Raw genomic sequence first — 24,958 nt, forward strand, 5'->3', positions numbered from 1 at the left:
ATAAAAATAATATATATATATATATATAGGCTACTTTGCTCAACATTCCAGCTTATAAAATTAAAGCGATCTTAAAATAACCAGTCTCTTTCTTTTCTATTCTTTTTGAAAAATGAATGCGCAAACGCACTTTTTTCGTTAAGATAGCCTTAGCAATTTATAGAAAAAAAAAATACGATATAATAATTGCTAAAAATGAGCAGGAATAACACGTATGGGTCAATTGAGGTTTGACGATAATTGTTTATTTAAACAGGCATTTTAATACATCCAACTTTCCAGGATTTTAGACTAGCAAATATATTACTATTTATTTATTTACATTAAAACTACCATATAAGAGCAATGACAGACAAATCTTATGTTACAAGACTATTTAACATGAATTGGTGAATTTCCAGACACAGTTCAACAGTGAGGATACACCATCCGCAGAGTTTCTGTGAAAGGTATAGTCTTCAGCAGAGCAGTCCTAGCTGGCACTGCTAACACACTTGATGTCGGTCTGGGAAATACAGAACTATAGTCAGGTGTGAGATGATGAGTCGACGCCGTTGACCTGGCCATAATGCTGTCGATGCTGAACGAACACTTCTGGGTCTTGTGCTCGGGCCTTTGCTGGATTTCAGGAGCTTCGTGGACCTTAATGTTCAGAGTCTGATATTGGAAATATGGAGGTGGCACCATGATGCCATCCGGCACTGGCAAATATCCAATAGGATTAGCCTGGGCTGGAACCGGCCCAGAGACGCAGTAAGGTCGCCCGTATGCTCGATAACTTAACGTTGGGTGGAAAAGCACCAGGTTGTCTTTGGTGAACTCGGGTTGGTTCCTCTTAAATCTTTTCCTTCTGCGCAGAAAGCTGCCGTTGTCAAACATGTCCTCAGATGCAGGGTCCAGGGACCAGTAGTTGCCTTTCCCCGGGTTTCCAGGCTCTCGTGGGATCTTGATGAAGCAGTCGTTGAGTGACAAGTTGTGTCTGATGGAGTTCTGCCACGCGGGGAATTTCTCCTTGTAGTAGGGGAACTTGTTGCTGATGAAGTCGCAGATGCCGCTGAGGGTCAGCTTCTTCATCGGGCTCTGGAGGATCGCCATGGTTATCAGGGCGATGTAGGAATAGGGAGGTTTGACGGCGGAGGTCTGCTTTGGGGCGGTCGCGGCGGAGAAGCTGCTCTCGCTCTCTCCTGAGGACTCGGACCCTGAGTGATCCGCCTCCGTGGGGTCTCTGCAAGGCACGAGGAAATACTCTCTGTCGCTATCGCTGTGGTCTCCTCCGACGATGTCTATTTCATCGTCTTCAGAAGAGACAGGGGTGCGCTGCACTTCTTCGTAATCATGGTAAAGGGTCATGGTTGAAGACCCCAAATGTGCTGGATGCGGCTTCTGGCTGGTGAAGCTTGTGGCCGGTTTGCAGGACTCAAGGAAATTAGGGCTATTTATGAGAGGCCACACACATTCGGCCAATAGGGGTGGAGTGACACCGCAGGGGTTCAGGACAGTCAGACAGGTGTGGGGGGCTTTGACCTGCTTAAACTAAACAATCTGGATATGAGATGCGAACCTAAACACCCAATTACAGCCTCTCAAACGAAGGAGATGGCGAAATAAAAGTGTAGTCTACTATTAGCAGTCAAGTTTAATAATTTATGCTATTACTTTTTAAGGAACAGCTTAAACGCCAACGTGATAAATAAATTTTCCATTACTGAGACAAACTTGGTAATATGATTTTTATATTGGTATTTATTTTTTGTCAAATGAGCAAAATGTAAAACGTTTTTTATAACGTTCAGTAATAAAGGTCTTTTAGCTTTATTATTCCAGAATTAAATTCATACAATTTATTTTAAAATGCACTTTAAGATTTTAAATCTATTTTTAAACGCACGTGGAAGTTTCATGCATATTTAGAAAAAATAAAAATAAAAAAGCTGTGTAAAAAAGAGAAACTATGCTCGGTTTTTTTTTCAAACACAGACATTATAGATTTTAGAATTAATGTAGGATAGTCTTTTTAAAAATAGTCATTTGTGACGTTTTCTTTAGTTTATTTGACCTGAAGCAGTCTTGTTCGTTTTTAAGCTTTGGATCACATGACAAAATGTTTTTCTGGATTTAGTTTAACAGACTTTATTTTAAAACATATGTTATGTTATTGTAAAATAATGTTAATGTAAAAGAATATATAATATATCTATATTATATATATAGATATACGTCTATATTACCGATATAATATAGAAGATTTTTAATTATACATGACGATAAAATACAATGGTAAACGAATTCAAGCTTTCTAATCTGATAGTTGAACCACAATTTAAAAAAAAGTCATGTTTATTTCTTGGTTCATTTAAAGTGTTTTAGATATAAAAATTTGCGTCACGTCACTGAACCTTTTCCTACAAAAGCCACAGTTCACTTGCAATACAAATAAAGTCGTTATATTTTGGATGGTCTTTTAGGATTTCTCTCCAATTCAGAAGCAGGTTAGCGCAGTGGGAGCTGGGGCGTGTGATGGGGAATTTTCACACCACGCCTAACTAGCAGTTTAAAAGACTGATTTTCCACCGATACCCCCTGGGTTTCGTTTGGCTTGTCACCTCAAGATACCCGCGGGTGGTGTGACCATGAAAATGGCCATGGCTCGGCTCCCCGCGTTGAAAGAATAATGCCGGTAAACGAGCCTATCAACATCAGAATCAAAAAGGAAACGGCGCAGCTTCAGCCTACAGGCCAGGAGCGGGTTTTATTGGAGGGCATGAATGAACGCAGCAACCCTCAAAGCAAACCTTCTTGTGCGCGGATATGTGTTAAAACTCTTTACAGTCATCTCAATTGCAAATTACAAGGTCTGTCCACTTCCTCAGCTGTGGATGGCGTGGAAGTAGATGAAGGTAAATTTACGAGCACTTGAAAGCTGTGTAAACTAAACAGCACTCATTCATGTGTCAGTTTAAAGAAATCCAAAGACCTAAACTCATCTTTAAGTTCTGTACTGAATATAAAGGTTTCTAAAACTATGTATGTATATGATAAAAATTGTTACAATTAAAATGTATTACTAAATACAGAATTGTTGTTATAATAGATAGGCCTACCACATACATTAGTGAAGTGATAAATTAATGCAATTTCTGAACATTTATGCATTTTGAAGAAACTTCCAAATTAGTTTCACTGAACATACACACTGTATACTTTGATAACATCTTTTGCTCTTAATTATCATAATTTATGTTCCACTAGAGACACTCAAGAATAAGTAAACTCTGCCATCCAATTTTCTCAATGGATTATCGCCTTGTCACAAAAAAAGTGTCAAGTGGGTGCTTATAATAATGGTTCTCACATTGAAAAAAGACAAAATTTAAGCAGAGTAACTCAAGACTACATTTATTTCACTGGTTACTGCTATTTTACACTTTACACTGTGAAAGGTCCATGTAAAATGATTAGCAATTGATCACCCAACTGAATTGTTTAAATAGCGATATACTTTTAAAATAGAGACTATAGGTCTTTATATAGATATGCATTTCCAGATCCATATTTGGAGAAAACGGAAACGTAAAATAAATGACATTAAGACATTTCAGTTAATAGTTTTACTGGTTTGAAATGTGGCGTACAGATGATTAAAGGATTTTTAGTACAAAGTTCTACAAGTTTAGGAGAAATAAGTGTCCGATTTGAACACTTTTTCTATTCAAAACGTTATGGAGCATGATAAGCACCTATTAAGCTGTTGCAGGATTTGCAACCCAGGTACAAACTCTTTTTAAAAACCGTGGGTTGCAAACAGAAACAGCTGTTTTTTTCCAGTGATTTCACAAATGTCTTATGAGAGGAGATTGTTGGTGTCAGACTTTATTTGACATGGCTGAAATAAACTCTTTCTTCAGAATTTCACCATCAAGGTTCCGACCTGAAGTGAGAAGACAGTGAATGGAAAATGATTTATGAAATATTTTCTTAATGCAATAAATGCAATTTGGCATTTGACAAAGAGTTATAGGTATTGTATGTTAAAATCTGCAATATTTGATCTTACCAATGAAGACGAGTCGGTTGCTTCTTGGCTCCTGATCTGCCCAGGACTCTGGAGTCTCATCCAGCTCATAAAGCTCATGGACACCCTGCAACATCACCTTCTTTTCTTTCTGCTGGATGGAGAGGATCCCCTGCCACAACACACAACAATCATTTACACAAAGAACAGATTGGATGAATATAAGAATGCTTGTACAGGATATACGGTTGATATACAAAGGCAATATAACCTCACAGAAGTCTGACATAACATACAGTATGGAGAACGAGTATATGGACGACCGTATCCTCACCTTTAACCGGATAACTGCCATTGGCAAGCCAGCTTTGTTCTTAAATGTCTTTTCCCATAGGAGATCCTACAATTTTTTTTTACATTTTCAACATTTTACATTTTGTAAAGATGTCGTTCTGGGAAGAAATATTTTATTCACATGCTTCCTTAAGCTATCTGTACCTGAACGAATATATTTAATAGGTCTTCTGACACACTGCCAGGAACTTCAAATGTTATAGTCAGCATACTCTGAAATAAAACAAATGCATAACCGAAACATTAAATACTCGTCAATGAACACAAATAAAGGGAGCATCTCAAATGTCTCCAAACAGGTCAAGTCATATTACAAATGTACATTAGCTTTCAAAAGCAAGATTTTTATTTTTTTGAAGGAAGTCTCTAAAGCTCACCAAGCCTGCTTATTTGTTCAAAATTCCATAAAATCAGGAATAATGTTCAATATTATTGCTATTAAAAATAACTGATTATATTTATTTCATCTAAATTACTCCTATGCAAAGCTGAATTTTCAGTAGCTATTATTCCAGTCTTCAATATCACATGATCCTTCATAAATCATTCTCATATGTTGATTTAGAGTATTCCTTGAGGTATATACATTCTTTTTGTAACATTATAAATGTCTTTACTGTGACTTTTGATCAATTTAATGCATGGGATTTTACTCATTTCTGTTTGTACTGTACACAAAACATTTCTAATAATACCTTTATATCTTTAAAGGTGTCAGTACGACACTTGAATGAATTTCCCCTCGCTGTTAAACACTTGTACTACTTCAGCACCCATCCTGCTGTACTTCTCTGGGGCGTTACATGGGCCCTTTACTGATATTTAAACCATTGTTTGTCTGTGTTAAAAGTTACACACTTCCTTTTTTCCTTTGGAATAACAAGAGAAAACGGCTCTCATTTACATGAAAAGAGCAGTGAGGCTTGGCTCTGAAGGGGGAGGGTGGAACAGGCGGTGGATGCGGGAGAGTGACCCATCTACTGATAAGAGCTCCTATGGAGAGCTTGCGTCAAGGATAGAAGGAACTTGACAACATTTAACATTTACTGAACCTTGTGGTTCAAACAAACCCTGAGAGAAACCTTCTGGGAAGAGAAGCTGGGCCTTTTTTTATCTCAGAAGTAAAAAAAAAAAAAACATTCAATACATCGATTCAAAATATATATAAAAAGAGTTATCTTCACCTTGTCTAGATGTGGTTGGCTTGTTTTCACCAGCTGCAGCTTTTCAGCTAACCTGTGGAACGCAAGATTTCAAGACATTTAAATGTGAAACAAGCGCATTGATTGATGTCGAACAACATCCTCTTACAAACCCAAATGTATCAAACAGATGTACAGTCTTAGCTAAAACCGTTCAAAGGGTTTGACTACACTGACGGCCCCTAATCCTGGTGCTGGTGTGATGCAGAGGAGCTCTGGGGTTTAGTAACCGTAAGATTGAGCTTAATACAGAAAGAAAGAAGAAGAAAGCGTTTGAGCAGACTCTGACCCCTCGGGGAGGGCAAACGTAGCTCTGTGGATTATTCGTCGGACTGTGAGTACCACACAGCAGACCAGAGGGGGGTCATCCCAGACAAGCAGCCTGTGCTCAGGGGGGCAAATGGGCCAGAGTCGGGGCTGAAAGACGTTCTGTGTGGCAGTGCTTCTGTTCCTTTACTGCAGACACTGCTATAATCCTCCGCAGCTGGGCTAAGCTTTTCACATTTACTGTCTCACTGTAATTACTCTTTAAAAGGCGTTTCATTTTTTGTTTTTGTGTGAAGGCATCGACATTAGCATGAGCTAATGGGAGTGTTTGATCCTCATCGGATACACAAAATCCTCTGGAAAAATACTGGAGAACAGAATGGCTACTATAATTCAGTAAGAAGCAAGTAGTGTAATTCTTGCAAGGATTCTTCAAAAACACTTACCTTACACCATCGTTGATATCAAATGAATGTAAATCTAATACTTGAGACAGGTCAACCCTAAAAGGAATGAAAATACTCTTAATTTGTATGTGTATATAAATACTCAATACGTCTGTCTTTGATGTTATTTATAGAATATAGAAGATAAAGAGTGTCTTAAAAATGATAAGGCCCTAAAACAATTTCTAAAGCTGGTTGAACACACACGAATGTTCAAAAGTTTGGGGTGAGTAAGATTTTTTTGAGGCATTATTACTTTTATTAGGCAAGGATGCATTCAATTAATCAAAAGTGACTGAAGTCTTTTGTAATGTTATGAAATATTTATATTTCACATAAATACCACTTCACTGAACATATTGAACTTTCTATATATCAAAGAATCCTACAAATCTCTGTTCTCACAAAAATATTAAGCAGAAGATGTGTTTTAAATGATAATAAAAGTTTCTTCAGTACCAAATCAGCATATTAGAATGATTTCTGAAGGATCATGTGACACTGAAGACTGGAGTAATGGTGCTGAAAATTCAGCTTTGCTTTCACAAAAATAAATTACATTACAAAATAAGAAAAAGTAGTGTAGTGATATTTCACAATATTACTGTAATTTTGATCAACTGTGCAGCCTTGCTGAGCCTAAGAGACTTCTTTCACACACACACACAAAAGATACTAACCCCAAACTTTTAAATGCTAGAGTATTTATTAGATTGCAGGTCTTGATTAATATGTAAGTGCTTTAAAATGTCTTGACAGATTTGTTGAATGCAGGGTCAGCTTTATGTAAAGGCAAGTTTGAAAGAGCTTAAAAATATGGTAGAATATGCAAACAAATTTGTAATGTAGATCACAAAGTACATGTTTTGCATTTGTATTGCAAAATCACCTGGATTTTTGTGTCTCCAAAATCTTCACAAGCCCATTTATTGATCTACAAAGAAGAGGACAGAGCACATACTGTAAAACCAACCACTGTAAAAGTTGTTTTTTTCAGAAAGCATAAGAAAACTGCTTATGTGATAATACACAGCAAAAGTTTAATTCTTTGCGTTAGAGGTTCAAGTAATTAACCCCAAGTATGATTGATATGCTCAAGCAAGCAGCATTTATAATGAATAAAAATTTTAGTGTCTTCACCACAATATATTTCTGACATGTTTGAGACAGACACCAGAATCCACTGAATAACATACAACTAGTGATTCCAAGTATATTGTAATATACTTTTACTGGTATTAACATTCCTTAAAAGTAAATTTTTAACACTAAATGTAACTTTTTTTCTTTTCGATTACATCTTTAATTGATTTTTTCTGTACATTTCTGTCATATGTGCATAAACTGACAGTCACCACTGATAAAAGCTACTACTAAATATATCGTAGATTCTTCATTATCTGTAAAGTTGCTTTGCAATGATCTGTACTGTGAAAAGCCCTATACAAATAATCTTGAATTGAACTTTTAGCAAATGAATATCCATTGTTCATCATTATAATGTTGAAATGTCTACATTCACTGAAGCATTTTAAACTGTCAATTAGAGTTTTTGGTGTTTTATTTCTAATTTATTTAAACAAAATAGTTTAGACCTTAAATAAGAAATGTACTGGGGCCAGTTGCATAAACCTAAGCAGTTTTCTTAAGAACTGGTCTGACCAGCTAGCATCTAACCAAAGGGTTATCAGTCTGGATTCAATTTAGAATAATCTACATTTTTATGTAACTGAATAAAAATATTTTAAATTAGCTGACTAGACTAGTCTAAACCTTTTATGCAACTGACTCCCGGTTATGGGCCAAGACACAACAAAATAATTAAGAAATCAAATAGATTTCACAAATCATTTGTAAATGTGTTTTTTTTTATTTTTAAGCTAATTTTAGAATGAACATCCAATTTTTAGAGTACAATGGAATAAAAGGTCTATGGTTCTCACCTCACTGTATCTCTGAGCGCCACCAGCTCACTGTCATTCACTAGATCAGTTTTATTGATGATGGTCAGATCAGCAAGAGCTATCTGCCTAAAAACAGAGAGCAGAATCCAGCACAATTCACATTCACCTGATAAATGCTTCCCATCTTCCCTAACTGTGTATGCAACAAAGGCTGGCGACACCTCAGACGGTCGCATATGGATTATTCGTCATAAAAAGCAAAGCCCCTCTATGTGCATCTACAGTTGCTGTACGCAAGTATGTGTGATTACAGTCGTACAATACATCAATAGAACAATACAGTACGAGAACAACTCATCCCATTCTCTCGCTCTTTTGTACCTTTCTTTACTGCTCAGTGTTCGATGTTTCACTCTCCCTTTGTAATTAAATGTGTGAGTGTGAGTAAGTGTGTAAACACTCTTTGTTGTGTTTCATCCATCCCCCTGCCTGTTGTCGGGTCGTGTGTGGGTGGCATGGTTTGTGGCAAACTCAAAAGGCGCCACCATTTTGCATGGTAGGAAAACATTAACAGAGAGCAGAAGTGGTTTTTATGACTTCTGACACTGACACTGACGCGAGCATTTCAACATGCCTGCAAACCCCAACAAAAACACCCCGACCGCAGCAGGTGAGGTGGAAGGAGCTGGGCTGGAATCGGATATGTTTGCGCACAAACATTAGAACCAGCTGTCATCTTTAATAGCGATAACAGTCATATATAGAATTTTAAAAGACCACACAAGACGTGCTCATAAAAATCTTGGTTACTGGACGACTTGACCTTTTTGATTCTTGTAGTACATATTGATAATGATGAAGATTGTAACCTTGTTTCTTGTACTTTTAACACCATATTTCTATATTAATGAATACCTTGCAGCTTCATTGATAAGACCCTCTGGCTTCTCTTCTGTTAGATGCTAAGAGACACATAGGAAATAATGATTACATAACACATACAAAACATCTATTAAGACAAATCTTTAAAAAAAATATTTTGATTACATTTCAGGGATGCATAGCATATCTCCATATCGGTTCTTGGATACATTTTTTTTTTTAATAAATTTTTCACAGTGTACATTATAACATAAAATGCTGTGATATCTAAATTTACTTCTAGCATTTAAAATTTTCAGTATTTTATGTTTAATTAAATGTAAACATTTTAATTTAAATAGTGTGGAATTTTTATGTCACAAATACATTGGTTATCACAATAAAAAAAACTAAATAAAATAATTATAAAAAAAAAATTCAGTGTTTTATTTAAAATGTATTTAGGGTAAATGGTATTTCATTTTAATAGAAAAAAAAAAAAAGATCATTATTGGCATATTTTTAATGATAAACACAATGGACAAATAAAACTGGTACATCACTATTATATTTATCGTCTTAAACATAAAAGTACAAACACAAATGGTTTGTTACGTCTTTAAATAAAGCAACAAAGCTTGATGTACTTTCACGCTTTAGACCTCTAATCGTGGCACTGAGTGGTTTTCTGCTTTTACAATGTAAAATATATGCTATGCCAATTTGCCAAAGTGCAGTAATATTTATCAGAACAAATAATTCTTCAGACAATATAGGTAAAAATTATTTATTAGACTAAGAGTAAGCTGTTTATAGTTGCAAAAAAATACATCAAGCCAAAGAGATATAGAATTCAACTGATATTTAGTCAGAGGCGTGTGAATATTAGCTATGTTTTGGCAGCTTTGAATGTGGCTCATCCAACCAGAATTTAGAGTTTGGACTTGATCATTTATAAGATCTAATAGAATGATAAGAACATTTCATGTCTCATTAGCTTCTGTATACTTCTGCACTTCTGTTCCGTCCAGCTTCCTTCCTGAAAACACATCTTTAAGATCAGTGCAGATGAGCAAAGTGACAACTTTGCGATTACAAGATGCAAACTCGCTGAAAGAAATCCAATTTCCAGGATATTACAACTTCTGAACAGTTTGCTTATTGAAAACAATCCCATTTGTTTTCTTGTGTGTGTTGCCTGTCATCTCTGCTGACTGGGAGGAGACATGCCTCATCGTCTGTCTGCACAAGTTTCAAACCAGCTGGCAGAGATCAAGGCACATGAGGGCACCTGATGGGCATGTCTGTGCTAGTCAAACCCCCCACCACCCGAAGTATCTCTTGTATGGATAAATATATCTGGTGACAAGAGCAGGACAAAGGGTGACAGGCCCATTAGAGTGATTTGCCTTGATATCCATTATTTCTTCAGTTTCTATCAAGCCCTCCCCGTCTTCACATCAACAGGAGCTCACAGATCCCAGAGGGCCACGGTGCCGAGAGGTGCCACCTCTGCAATAAAAAGACTGACTTGCCAAGACTGACACCACTAAATTGCAGCCTATTATCCAGGTGTCAGTACCACTGTCCCGCTCCCAGCCTGACGTGTGAAGAGGAAAAGCAGGGGAGGGGGTACTTCAGTAGAACACAATACTTAAAAACTAATGTAAAATAAAATTATTTTCTGTAAAGACCAAGTAAAATGTAATGCTTTCAATAACATGGACCCAACTTTGTGTTTGCTTACTGTTTTTTCCATGTAAAGAATTCTATCTATCTATCTATCTATCTATCTCAATATCTCTCTCTCTCTCTCTCTCTATATATATATATATATATAAAACTAACAGTGGGTCTTTAAACAATACTAGGCCAACACACAACTCTATGATTTACAATACAAGTTTTTAAAAACATTTTAATATCAATGTATTTTTCTATTAAACGTTGCATAATGTATTATGTTTATCAGAATTGTTGATGTGTTTATTTTTCATAATCTCTTACATTTCATATTTAATTATTGTTCTACATTTTTTTTTTATAATTACATTTGTAATTTTTTTTTAAATAAAAAAAATTATATTGGTTTCCATAAGTTATTTAGTCTTTGGTTTTGACAGAATGGAGCAACAACTTACCTGCATCCCATATTTAGCATCTATAACTGTGACAATACCTATGTAGGAGATGAGGACACCGCATTATATTAACAAGTAAACTATCAAAACTTCATTTTTTCGCAGCATTTATTAGTTTAGGTTCTTACCGTCCAGATAGACATCACTTCCTAATTCTGCATCAACCCAAAACATGGAAGCAACAGCTCCTGGTTTGGAAAACATGTATAAATCATTGGTACAAAATCACATATACACATTTAAAAACTAAATAATTATAATTATTTCTCATTTTACTGTAAATGTACTAATGGAAAAACACTTAACTTACTGTAATTACGATTGAAATAAAAATATATATATTTAAATATAAATTAAATTGTTTCTCAGCACTCATGATTGGAAGGTTTGGCAAAAAATGTATTTGATTATATTCTATGGTTCACTGTAGCATTTTATTAGGTTTTGCAGTGTTTATTAGGTTACTAGACACTTTTTGTCTTAAAACTCTGGTAAAACCGGTTAAATGGGTTGTGGGTGTAGGTATGCTTTTTAAAATGCATAACTAAATTTTATGGGTGGCTTAGAATTTTTCAGTTACAAGGTACATTTTGTTTGTTTCCATGCTTCCCAACTTTTCTTGTAAAAGTTATTTCACAGATTCGTGTTACAATTTGAGGCCATCTTGTTCAAATAATGGAGTTTTGTCAAACTGTCAGGGTAGAATAAGAAAGCATGATAAATATTTGACAGAAGTGTAATGAAGCAATGTTCTCGCAAGACATCAGCTACATAACCCATTCAGCCCACAAGCATCTTCTGAAGAAGGGGAGGGGCTTATCCCCCTGAGGCCCTTAGGAGTGACAGGCCTGTCTCAGCCAATGACATTTAAGAGAGGCTTGTGTCTGAGCTCTGAGGGTCCTGCACGGCACTGGCTCTTGACACCTGTCACTCACGCACACAGACTGGCTGCAGAGATGCTGCTGACCCTTCCAGCTTTTCCACTGATCTCGGTTTCACTCTCAATAGCTTTTTGCTATGTAGGGGGAAAAATTATTCTTTACAAAAGCCCCTTTCACACTGCACGTTGGACCCGGCAAATTGCCAGAACATTGCCGGGTCGCCTTCTGTGTGAAAAGCAAACACGTCCCGGGACTGATTTGGGGACATAGTAACATTGCCGGGTTCAGTCCCGGAACGAGCTCTGTGTGAACAAAAGTTTGTTTCTTCAGTGGAACAGATTTGGAGAAATTTTGAATTATCATGACTCCAGTCCACTAATGAATGCCTTGGGAATCAAAACCTTTAGCTTTAAACCATTGCTTGTGGCCAAAATATCAAAACTGGTTTGGAATGTTTTCGCTCATAAATGTTGCTTGATCTGCGCATATTTCTCTCCCATTTCAGACGAGACTTTTCACTGGACGAAGCAATATTATGGATAGAGGACTCTTAAAAACAGACAGCTTTTCGATTCACAGGATGTTAACCGATGGAATGGAATTGTGTTGATCGTGATGTTTTATCAGCTGTTTGGACTCATATTCTAAAGGGCGGCACCCATTCACTGCAGAGAATACACTGGAGAGCAAGAAATGCAATGCTACACAAGTGTATTATAATGAAGCATCAAACGCTTCAACATCTAGGATGGCCCAAGATTGAGTAAATTCTCTTCAAATCTTTTCTGTGAACTATTCCTTCAACAGCTAAATGCAAATGCAGACTTAAGCAAGGTGGACAGCTACCAGTAAGGAATGCTTCACAATTCAATCCAAGCCAATAAACATAGCCTACTCTAAGACTCTGTGTAAACATGGGTGTACATGTTTTTAGACCTCTCAGATCACAGCATTTGAGAAAGATGGCCAATGATAATAGATTTGTCAGGTTACCAAAAAGTATCTGTTGCTGTAGATGAAATGCAGTACCTGGATCTGCCAATCCAGTCGTCTCTAGAAGGATGTAGTCAAACTTTCCTTTCTTCTCCATTAGATTTTCAATAGCTTTTAAACCATTGTCTCTGTAAAAGCAATGGGTGACAATGTATTATTTGACATAATTCAATATGCGCAAGTACACACTAGTTTGGGACTGGCAAGAAGTATCTTATGCTCATCTTAAGTCTGCATTTACTTGATCAAAAATATAGAAAACAACAACATTGTGAAATATTGTAACAATTTAAAATAGTGATCTGCTTTATGAATACATTTTAAAACTGAAATTTATTTCTGTGATGCCAAAACTGAATTTTCAGCATCATTATTCCAGTGTACAGTGTCATATGATCCTTCAGAAATCATTTTAATATGCTGATTTAATGCTAAAGAAATATTTCCTATTATTATCAAGTCGTGTTGTTTTGCTTAATACTTTCTTAAATTTTTTTTTTCAGGATTCTGTGATAAAAACAAGTTAACAACATTTATTTGAAATATAAATCTTTTGTAACATTAAAAAGTCCTTATTGTCAAACGGATTATTATTATTCAATATTATTATCAATTTAATGTTTCCTTGCTGAATAAAAGTATGAATTTCGTTTACATTTTTTGAATGGTGGAGCATGTGTTAATTATTCATCACGTAACAGTAGTTATGTTTTTTTTAAAATGCCATATAAATAATCAATAATTAGAAACAATTAAATAAATAAAACAAGAACAACAGTTATTAATCACTGGAATGTACCAGCAACCAGAAATAGTGGGTTTCCATTTAAGCCATCTTAAAAAGTCCCAAAATAGTTCTGTAGTCCAGATGGAACTGTATTTATTCTTCATACTTCAACACAAAATCATATACTTTATAGTTGTGTCCTATTGAGTAGTCTGAACAACCGTACTTGACAGAGCAGCACAGGCAGCCGTTCCTTAGCTCCAGCCACTCCTCATACAGCTCTCCTGCCTGACTGACAGCTAAAGACTTCTCCAGAGCACTGCCTGCAGAACAACACAGCACAGGTTCAACCTCTCAGCAGCAGCACAGTGTCACAATGTCCTCTGCACTGAACATCAAAATGTTCATGAATATGATCCAAATTACTAAAACAACAGGGAAAATTTTTAATGGTATAATTATGAGTCATCAGAAGAGATAAGCATGTTAAAGAGACCAAATTACAATGAAAATGCAAGTATTCCATAAACAATAAGGTTCTAGTATATTGCAGTGATTAAGAAAAAATGGGAATGCTTTGCTGCCCTCTCCTGGTCATAACAGCGAGAAATCCTCAGGGACTGTCATAGAACAAAGGCATCTAGGAATAAAAACTAGACTAGGGGTCTCGATGATTATTTGTTTACTCATTTTAAACTTACCTTCACCAAATTCATTAAGAATGACAGCTATTCGTTTATTATGCTGCTCTGTTAAGATGTAGTTCAAAAGTGTTGTCTTTCCAGCACCTGTATTTGGAAAAGAGATAAATAAAGTGAAGCTACTGGCTATACAGCAACACTTTTTTGCATTTTTGCATAATAGAGCATATGTTGTTTTATTCAAATATTTTATGTTTTTTTCTTTTCTATGCTGACCCAAGTATCCGGTGATGATGGTGACTGGTATCTGAACTGTGGGTCCGGTTTGTTTCTCCTTGATGGGAACTAACTCTGGACATTCATCCTCTTCCTCCATTACTGAGATGTCCTGAACTGATGAGAGTTTATAAACACACAAACAGGAATTCAGAGTGGTTTATATACATATGGCAAGATGAGACAGGATATTCTTTTTTTAGTGATAAGATTAGTCAGCGAAGGGCATCTCATTCAGAAGAGGTCGAACATAAATCTAACATATATTATATTTCACCGTGTTTGATAGATATGAGCTGTTAATGTGAGCCACACACATGTGCTGTCAATGGCTGTCAATACAGTGCAGTCTGCAGTTACTACTGTCTACAAACGACATGCGTTAATACAGTAGAAGCGAATAAACACGAATAAAACACAACTTACACTTTGCGAAATACGAGCTCTTAGATGAAGTACTACTTTAAAACATAACCTGCAGAGTGAGTTCTGTCGTCCAGTTTGTAATAAAAGAGCAGGACTTAATTGAGCGATGTGCTGGTGTGTATGTAATTACGGTCCGAGCTGCGCTTTGGATTGAACTACAGTTCCTAGTTAAAAATGAAACGAAGGATACGTGCATGATGTGAATGGTGTTTATACCTGTTTATCATTTCACTTAAGATAGAAATAAATAAATAAAAGAAAGCATTGAGCTAAATATGGTGACAGTAATAAAAGTATGCCCCTGATTTAAATAGACTAGAACACCTGTTAGCAAACTATTCACTAACCAAACACTTTATATGCACTTTATATAACTAAGAACACGTAGTATTTTTCTTTAATATATAGAAAATATAACGTTAATTTATAGAAACATAATTTACTTTTATACATTTTATATTTTGGTACATTTGGACTAAACAGAAGTATTAAAAAATAATTAAAACAGACAAAAGCACAATATTAACATTAATTAAATACAGCTCATAAAATGAAAATATAACGTATAAAAATGACTTGAAAATATTAATAAATCATTAAAAAATGCTGTAACAATGTATAATAAATAATGCTAAAATAGTATTGTTTGACTGCAGTTCATGGCCGACAGGGGTCGCAGCTGTCCTGCTTCACATCTCTGACTAGATTTCATTTCATTCAGCAACTTGACCAAGTGTAAAAACCAGCTTATCCACCAGATACCACAATAACAACATAAACTAATTTTCAATCATATTTTATCAAACATATTTTGTCGATAAAAGATATACAGTCTTGTTATTTTTTCACATCCTAACGTAAACCAGTATTTTTGTTTATAATGTAACTTACTGCTATCTGCCGTCACCCATTTGTTTAAGTAAACCCACCCTTAATCTTCACAACATCGTTTAGTCTCTCTCTCTCTCTCTCTCTCTCTCTCTCTCTCTCTCTCTCTCTCTCTCTCTCTCTCTCTCTCTCTCGTTTAAATCCACTCTGTTTGGGTTGAAGTTGAAATGCGGAAGTTTCCGCCCAGCAAAGCCACTGATACCGCGAAGATGAGGCTTGTGATGCCATCAGAGATCATCCCCGCACCGCGCTGCTCTCCGCGGCTCTGCGTGGACTGAGATCACACTCGCATGGCTACTCTGCCAGCGTCAGAGCGAAGAGCATTCGCTCTCAAAATCAACAGGTAATGTTCATTTCCTTTGGCTTGACCTCCTAGCCCGTGCACTGACAGATCCAGGGAAGCTGAGCTGACTTTTGGAGCTGTCTGTCTGTCCGCAGTCAGTGTTTAATCTACAGGGAGTTTTGGTGAATTCCGGAACAGGCAGCTACACGTTTGGTCTGGCACCATGAGACTTGATAGTCTTGTGAGTCTTCTTATCAATTATGGCTAGTATGTGATATTACATCTTATTTAATGAGTTATAGCACAAATAACAGTATTCATCAGTACACTTAATGTTTTTTTTTTTTCAGTATGGAAATCTAATTTTCAAACAAGCTGAAGTAGCCTATTAATAGCAACCTGTCAACTTTCAGATGGTCTACATTCAAATACATCTGTGCTGTAAAAGAGGCTTTCCACATGTATCCCTTCAGGCAAAAAGAAAGGAAGAATGACTGAAAATATGTCAAAGCATTTCAGTGCAATTTTCTTTCATTTCCGTGTAATTCTAAATATGGATCTCCTTTCTATTTGATCATTTCCTCCACAAGCCCCCTTCGCTCCTCTGGTTATGACGAGTCAGTACTGACCTCTGTTAGGTGTAAAGTTGTGGTGGAAGTTTGTATTGTTCCTGTTTTATCGCACAACAGGTGGGGAGGAAATGAATATACGGACATAGTGGAAGAAGGGAGTCCAGTCCGGTAATAAAACAAAGGGAACAAAGTGCTCATATACAGGGTAATGATTGGTATTATGTCTTGTGAGTTTATGTCACACAGGCACACAAAGGTTCATTCATAACATAACTGTCATATGCCACACTCTATTTTTTCCACAGCAGACTGTGGGAATCATGCAGTCGAGTGTCTTTATGTATTAATAAGCTGTTTGGTTATAGTCACATGTGTTTAACCACTATCTGGTGGTTGAAGAGTAAGGCTTTTGGCTTGTAATGAATACGCTGCAGATTTGATCCATATCAAGATGGCATGTTGCAATTCTGCACTGAATCTCTGGCTGCGACGTGTGCGATCTGTGTACTTATGCTTTGGATTATTATATATTTTTTTTTAAATGACAATTAATCCATCTTCAGTAGCTATATACATCACCCACAGTGAGCATTTAATGGCTTTGCCAAAACTGAAAAACAGTACTTTACATGTTCTGCAGCATCCTGTAAAAGCACAATTGTTATTGTGCTCGATCAGCAACATTATTTGATATCCTTGCTTGTACTGATTACAAAAACATGAAAAGATATGCAATGTAGCTGTAATGTTTCTGAAAAGTTTGTTGCAGAGATGAAAACTTTGGAATACTATAGGATATTAGTCGATATTAAAGAGATAATTATTTCACCCCAAAATTGTAATTGTCATTAATTACTCACCCTCATGTCTGGGCAAATTCCTAAGACCTTTGTTCATCTTCAAAACACAATTTAAGATATTTTTGATGAAATTTAAGAGCTTGTAAAATAGTTATGTTTTCCCGTGAGATTGTTGTTTTTTTATTATTATTATTATATGGCCAATGAGTACAAATAGATAATATTAAATTGTATCTTATCAAATTAAAAACTCTAAAGATGATGTGAATTAATGAAGTGCAGGGAATTTATGAATAATGCACAACAGTATGAAAAATGGATATTCATTTTGATAGCTGCTAAAGATTATTATTAGATTAGAGATCAGTTGTGAGTGTTAGATGATGGCAAAGGTAATCTAAATGTAATGAGCTGCACAAAACAACAAAAAAAACACAGCCCCACATTATGTTCTCACGCAGTGAAAAATACATTGAGTATTAACGAGGACACTGACATTGTGCCAACAGACAAGACAGAGCAGGTTACTCTTGGTAGCAAACAAAGTCTCCACTTTCAAATTTAGTCTTTTCTTAAGAAATTCAAACAACAAATACCGTTTTGTGGATCTTTATTGTGTTGTGACAGATCGCTGTAGCACCTCAGTTCAAGCAGCAAGTGAACCATTCGTTTCTTCCTCTTTACTAGTTATAGCATGAAATAAACATGAATGAACATCAGAAGGTATCTTGTTTCAACTGCGCAAAGATGTCAATACGCAAACTACTCTCCTGTCTAGTTTATTTGTCTGATGAAAATGGCAGATTCGGCGTTATGCTTGGCCAGATCGTCTGTCAGTCAAACTCCCTGTGAAGGGTCTGTTGTGTCAGTACATCTCTATTTTATAGTGAGCTCTAGGTTTGTGTCCGTTCTCACATTAGTTTTGGGTAACTATGATTAGGCAATTAACAGCCACTGTTTCACTTCCTCGTTGTAAGGACACAATAGGAAATTCAGAAGGACTAACTGATGGTAAAGAGAGATTATAGCCAGTATGTTTCTAAAACAAAGTCAAGCATTAAAAAGCCCAAAGCTCATCAGCTTGATCACAGAGTGATTCCCAGATTTCATGCAAGTGCAGCCTGACCAGCGCATCTCACTGGGGGCCGATACTTGCTGTGGCTGCAGCTGCTGTATTGCACAAGCTGAACTCATGCTGTCTCGTGCAGACAGCTTTGGATAAGAGGAAAAACGTCAGCGCATACGCTGCAGATTTCTCTTGGCTCATTCACCACCCTCCGTGTCCCTTCTCATTTTCAGTGACCACACATTTATTTGCATGAAGGATGCATTCACACATGAAATGCATCTGAGCTCTGAGCACAGCTGTGTTTTGTACTGGAGAATTGTGCCCTGGGGTTTTTGTTTGCTCTTCATTCCATCTTCTTTTTCATAATCCTTTGATTTTTCTGGGCGCGTGAAGGAATATTTTTATTCGAGAAGTGACACTTAATGTTTTAGGACGGACATTGTGGTGAAAACGGAATGAAATGAGACGTGGCAGACTATAAACGAAAGCCCTCAGTCAGCAGAAAGGCTGTAGTTGAAGGAAATGCTCGACAGTATCACAAGAATAGCTCTTTAATTTCCGTTATCTTCAGCTGATGTTGACCTTCATGGGAAGTTACGAATTAGAGTGGTGTTCTTGCACAATCGTGTTGTGAGGCACCCTGACCCACAATCATACTTGGCTGCGATGGCTAAGACAAACAATCATAGTCCACTCTCTTTGGAATGTGGCTGCCGCTTTCATGGCCGTACTTAGTACTTATGTTTTACAGTCACTTGTCATCATGCGCAATCTGCAATGGGGAAAAATAAGAACAAATTTATTTTTGTTCATTTAATTATTATTATAATTTTTTTTTGAAGATGTCACTTTTGGTTATTGACATTATTGAATGTTTGGATTCTTTGTAAATATATTTTTTAAACAATACATTTAATGAAAAGTTTAATTCTAATTAGGTTGCTGTAGTACACTACACTACCGTACACTGAAGTTTGGGATCATTGTTAATAAAAGCAAACTCAAAGTTTTGAATAGTGGTTTATGTGCTAGAAAAAGACATATTATGTGAAGCCAGTTTTACATATTTAAGCCAATTTTATATATTTAATTGTTTCTGCCTATTGTAAGATTTAGATTATCATTTAGTAATAACAGGATTTTGATACATTACTGCAGAAATGTAACCCTTTAAAAAGACAGTTCAACAAAAAATGAAAATTCTCACCCAATTTACTCGCCCAAACAGTTTTGGTTACCATGGACTCCTACTTTACAGACAAAAATAACACAGAGACATTTTTCATTTTTGGGGGTGTGAACTATGACTTTAAGAGCACTGTTAATGTGCTTACCATTTAAGAGTGCAATTTTAATATTAGTTAATCCCTAATAAAAAATAAAAAAATGTTGTGACTTTTAAGGGATAGTTTACCCAAAAATGAAAATTCTGTCATTCATTTCTCCCCCTCCTGTCGTTCCAAACCCATAAGACCTTCGTTCATCTTCAAAACACAAATTAATATATTAATTAAGAACAAATTAAGAAAATAATGTTTATTATTATTATTGATGAAATCCTAGTTTTTCCTGGCCCTACATAGACAGCAACACAACTGACACGTTCAAGGCACAGAAAGTGCAAAGAAAACAAAAAAAACGACTTCATTCAACAATTTATTTTTCTTCTTTTCATGGTACTCTTGTGAACATGCATCGACTGAGATGGAAGAAAATAAATTGTTGTATAAAGTTGTTAGTTTTTTTTTTTGTACATAAAAAGTATTTTTATAGTTTTTTAACATTACGGTTGGATTACTGACTTCACATTGAGTATTTTAACGTCCTTCATTTTTTTATGTCCTTACTACCTTTCTGTGCCTTGACCGTTGCTCTGCACTCTTTATGCAGGGTCAGAAAGCTCTCGGATTTCATCAGAAATATCTTAATTTGTGTTCTGAAGATCAATGAAGGTCTTATGGTTTTGGAATGACATGACGATGAGTAATTAATGACAGAATTGTCATTTTTGGGTGAACTATCCCTTTAAAAACATTCAAGCAGTAAGAAAAGACATGGCTAAATGACCAAAGTCGTCTGTCTGATGTGTGTATAGAGACCAGCAATTTAAAAAGTGGCACAGACAGAACTTGCTCCGTCTCTTCCCCTTCCACCCTTCAGAAGTTCTTTAGTACCTGGTTGAGTCATTTAAAAAAAATTAGCAAACTAAATGACCCAAATGCTTACAGTAAACAAACAATTATCGCCAGAATTTGGGGTGCGCGATAAATATCGGCCGATAATTAATGTGCATCGCGTCAGTAAAGCCGGTTCTAATCAGCAGTAAATTGTGAAATCACACACTTTATGGAATTTACCGCTGATTAGAGAACCGGCTTTACTGATGAGATGTACATTAATTATCGGCCGGTATTTATCTTGCACCCCTAGTCAGAATGCATCAGAAAAGATTACTGATCTTTGTAGTCATACTATCAAAAAGTCTGTATCAAAATCAAAATAGCTATTGGTAAAGTGTGAGCTCCTAACATGTCATGTGTGTTTGTTTTTGTGAAATGTTCCCAATAATTACAGCTCCTGTCAAAGTTGATGGAAAGCCAATGGAGCAGAAGGAGGGTCAAATTGAGACTCATCTCTCTGCACCCTATGTCATTACCTCCAGTGCAGAGAACAGTCCGTTAAAACACAGAAACACCATCATCCAGAGGATCATGAGCTGTTTTGTTGTGATGAACATTCCAGTCATATTAGAGACTAACATTTTTGTGCAGTGCAAACTGTAGCTCACACCCGTCTCAGCCTTTTATGTTTAATTGTTTTTTCTGTGATCTGTCTTCAATATAGAAAGGCTGCATGCTATAATTCACTCCTGTTTGTCTTTGCTCTGTGGTTTAGAGAATTTGCATGCTCTCCTGCTGCAAACTTAACTTTTAAAGTAGTTAACGAAGTTTGTAGCTGACTTTGTGGATATATTCCTGGAAAACAGTGACCAATAAAGCTAATTTAATAATTCAACATATCTACTCTAGTTTTTAAAAACTAGCCATTCGAGTTGATATTTTGAATTGGCACAAGTTACCGAACAGAGTCCTGAAAAACAAGAACAACAGCTACAACATTTTTGAATTAACGGATGGTGTTGCAATTCAATTCGTTTGCTCTGTGATTGCTATGTTCATAAAGATCTAGGAAATTCAAACGTTTTTCAACGTTTTTTTCAACTAAAGCGAAGTCTTGTACTCACCGAGGCTGCATTTATTTGATAAAAAATACATTAATAAAGTAAAATATAATTTCAATTCAACTGCTTTCTTTTTTATATATATTGTGAAATGCAAGTCATTTTTGTGATGCAAAGCAAACACATTGAAAATAAAGTGCACATGATTACAGAAACCCCATTATACTACAACAGACAATCTGTGTAAATGTGTTTGGAAAGAAACAACACAGCGTTATGAATGGTGACCCATTTTTTAGGACTTTTGATAAGCGGGTGCACAATAGCACTCTGTTGTATTGTGGCCTGGAGGGCTTACTGCCAAACCCAATACCTCTCTGCGTCTGAGGCGAATCCTTCTGCTGAAATGAATGGAGATTAGGAGAAAAACAGGCTGCATTGTGGGAATTGTTGTCTGAGACACTGTGGGAATGTGACTGAAGTGATTTAGGTGTGAAAATGAGAATTGTAACTAACTGCTTAAGTGGTAACTTGGTTGCAGCGGGTGTTTTGGAAGTAAATCTCAAAGTAAATCTCATGCTGTGTCATTTTTACACTGTGAAATTTCATTTCATCAGTGATGCAGCAGTGGGACAGAGAAATCTGGGACACTGTCTGTCTGATTTTTTTTTCTGCTTTGCCTGGAGTGGTTAGGAAGCACAGGTGCACCACGGCACACACACACACACACACACACACACACACACACACACACACACACACAAACAAGCACACCAGCACACCCTATCCAGTGTTTGGAGTATTTTAATTTTGCACTTCATTTGAGGATCTCACAGCATGCATGCTTTTCAAAACCTGATTGCTGCATGTTGCAGAAGGGTTTGTTGTTGTACTCACCCTCTGCCAAAAGTATACAATGAGTTATATCCTTAATACATGTACAAATGAATGAACATAATAATGTACAAAAAGCTTTGGGATTATAGCAGCCTGAGTAATTAAGGAACTGGGCTGATAATGCAAATGTTGTGGGTTCAAATCTAGTGGTTGACTGATGTGGATATTTTAAGGTGATACTGATAGCTAGAGAGCAAGGTGGCTGCTGGCTGATATGTATTACTTATTACAGTTCAGTAAAGGAAGTTGAGATGTACACCTAAAGTGAAATTAAACTACCTTTTATTTATTTATATATATATATATATATATATATTTTTTTTTACACAATACGTTGCTAGCATGCTAAGGTCATGGGTTCGATTCTGAGGGAATTTGTGAAAGAATGTAATAACCTGAATGCATTGTACATTTATGCTCTCAATTTGAAACGTGTTTAATATAGAAAGCAGAAATTTCGCAAAGTATCTATTGACAGGTCTGTTAACAGACTTTGGAACAGGGGACACTTCTATAAATTGTTCAAGCAGACAGAGTCATCTGCAACTCGAAATGGCCAAACATCAGGTGTATGATGATTTATGACTATTCATATCTGGGTGGAGTTGACCATGAACTACACTGTTAATGAGACACTTAACTTCAGGCTAATGAGGGGTCTGTGTGTTTATTGACAACTAATAGATAAGGTAATTGATTAGAGGTTTATTCAGTGTGTGTAACTTTGCATCTCTCTACCTCACACACAAACACACACACACACACACACACAAATATACATACTGAGAGGAGTGTGTAAACAAGCAGTGCCGGCCCCAAACCTCTCACTAGAAAATAATCATATGTTGCACATCATTTTCTGGTTCCTCTCCACTTTCTTCATCCTTGTCTCCCTCTCACACCTCAGACATTCCTCGGCGGAGATCCGGAGACACTTCAGTGGGATCAGCCATGGTTCCCTGCCTCACCACCGGCACAGTCACAGCGCCTCTGGCTCTTTCTGTCTCAACATAGTGAGTGCTGCACTTTCACTGATAAACACTTCTGTAAAATCAAGCGTAGTAACTTCAAACTGATTCTGAACATACAAACAGGACATTCAAATTATGGATGTATGTTTATAAACACTTCATTCTGTATGTGGGAATAGGACTGGGTAAATGTCTGTCACATCACTGCCTAATTTGATTCCATTTACAAAGAAATATAAGAAATAAGAAGGTTTGTTTATATTTTGGACAATATTTGGCTGAGATACAACTATTTGAAAATCTGGAATGTGAGGGTGCAAAAAAAAATCTAAATACTGAGAAAATTTCCTTTAAAGTTGTCCAAATGAAATTCTTACCAATGCATTTTATTAATCAAAAAATACATTTTTATATATTTATAGTAGGAAAATTTACTAAATATCTCAGTGGAACATGATCTTTAAAGAAAAATAATGATAATTTTGACCCCTTACAATGTTTTTTTGGCTATTGCTAAGAATATAACCAAGCGACTTAAGACTGGTTTTCTGGAATACTGCTCTCTAGATAGTCAAAAGATTTTGTATAATAATTTAATGGATTAAAGGGTTAATTCAGCCAAAAATGAAAATTAAGCCATAAATTACTCACCTTGAAGTCATCCTAGGTGTATATGACTTTCTTCTTTCAGACGGATTCAGTTGGAGTTAATAAAAAAAAAAAAATTTGATCTTTAAAGCTGTTTGATGCCACTCAACGAGTGTTTTTGTATATTAAAAAAGTAATAATCACTTTAATCTAGCTTGCGCTAACAGTTGTAAACGAGGCAGTTCTGAGGGAATGATATACGAGATAAGCTTTGTGTATGTGCTGCTCAGAAGTGACGCACGCGGAAACGCAGCGGAGAGATCGAAACAAAACAATGGTCACTAATTAAAGTACAAGACAAGGATTTGTAAATGAGAATGTCAGAGGATTTCGATATAAGCCAAGAGGAGACTGGTTTTCCTTTGCTAAAGTAAGGAAACTTTGCTTACCTTTGCCTGTTGGAATAAATGTTGGTTTTCAAGAAACTCACCGGCGCATTGGCTACACTGACCTCATACGTCATTCCCCCGGAACTGCTTCCGTTTAACAACTGTGAGCACAAGCTAGATTAAAGTGAT

General features: G+C 36.2%; 3 protein-coding genes across 4 annotated transcripts in view; 1 reads left to right on the top strand and 2 right to left on the bottom strand.

The window, feature by feature from the left end:
- Positions 1-223: 223 nt before the first annotated feature.
- Positions 224-1,423, bottom strand: foxd5 (forkhead box D5). Its single transcript, XM_059502777.1, has one exon. It carries the CDS (start codon positions 1,348-1,350, stop codon positions 409-411), a length of 942 nt encoding a protein of 313 aa, XP_059358760.1. The 5' UTR covers positions 1,351-1,423; the 3' UTR covers positions 224-408.
- A 1,957-nt stretch (positions 1,424-3,380) lies between these two features.
- Positions 3,381-15,281, bottom strand: cbwd (COBW domain containing). 2 transcript variants are annotated; one of them, XM_059503504.1, is made up of 16 exons: positions 15,132-15,281; positions 14,706-14,822; positions 14,490-14,576; positions 14,015-14,111; positions 13,098-13,189; positions 11,316-11,375; positions 11,188-11,225; positions 9,101-9,147; positions 8,225-8,311; positions 7,171-7,215; positions 6,282-6,338; positions 5,551-5,602; positions 4,511-4,579; positions 4,347-4,412; positions 4,055-4,184; positions 3,381-3,928 (listed from the first exon to the last, which is right to left on the bottom strand). In XM_059503504.1, the coding sequence occupies exons 2-16, from the start codon at positions 14,803-14,805 to the stop codon at positions 3,864-3,866; spliced, it is 1,092 nt and encodes a 363-aa protein (XP_059359487.1). In that variant the 5' UTR covers positions 14,806-14,822; positions 15,132-15,281; the 3' UTR covers positions 3,381-3,863. The 2 variants fall into 2 exon arrangements, with proteins under 2 accessions (XP_059359487.1, XP_059359488.1); XM_059503505.1 differs by having other exon boundaries at positions 15,181-15,265.
- An 846-nt stretch (positions 15,282-16,127) lies between these two features.
- The window catches only part of LOC132097650 (dedicator of cytokinesis protein 8-like), a 44,998-nt gene continuing 36,167 nt past the window's right edge, over positions 16,128-24,958 (top strand). Inside the window, exons 1-2 of the mRNA XM_059503506.1 lie at positions 16,128-16,362; positions 23,729-23,834. Of these exons, the coding sequence (XP_059359489.1) occupies positions 16,310-16,362; positions 23,729-23,834 (159 nt within the window). The 5' untranslated portion in view covers positions 16,128-16,309. The remainder of the gene's footprint in view (positions 16,363-23,728; positions 23,835-24,958) is intronic.

The sequence above is a fragment of the Carassius carassius genome, chromosome 21, assembly GCF_963082965.1.
Source record: "Carassius carassius chromosome 21, fCarCar2.1, whole genome shotgun sequence".
NCBI classification, from domain to species: Eukaryota; Metazoa; Chordata; class Actinopteri; order Cypriniformes; family Cyprinidae; genus Carassius; species Carassius carassius.

Coding starts and splice junctions, on each gene's coding strand:
- foxd5 (XM_059502777.1), bottom strand. CDS start 1,350: ATGACCCTTTACCATGATTACGAAGAAGTGCAGCGCACCCCTGTCTCT.
- cbwd (XM_059503504.1), bottom strand. CDS start 14,805: ATGGAGGAAGAGGATGAATGTCCAGAGTTAGTTCCCATCAAGGAGAAA. Junction 8,312..9,100: donor CTTATCAATGAAGCTGCAAG/GTATTCATTAAT, acceptor CTCTGTTTTTAG/GCAGATAGCTCTTGCTGATC. Junction 3,929..4,054: donor CAACCGACTCGTCTTCATTG/GTAAGATCAAAT, acceptor TTCTCACTTCAG/GTCGGAACCTTGATGGTGAA.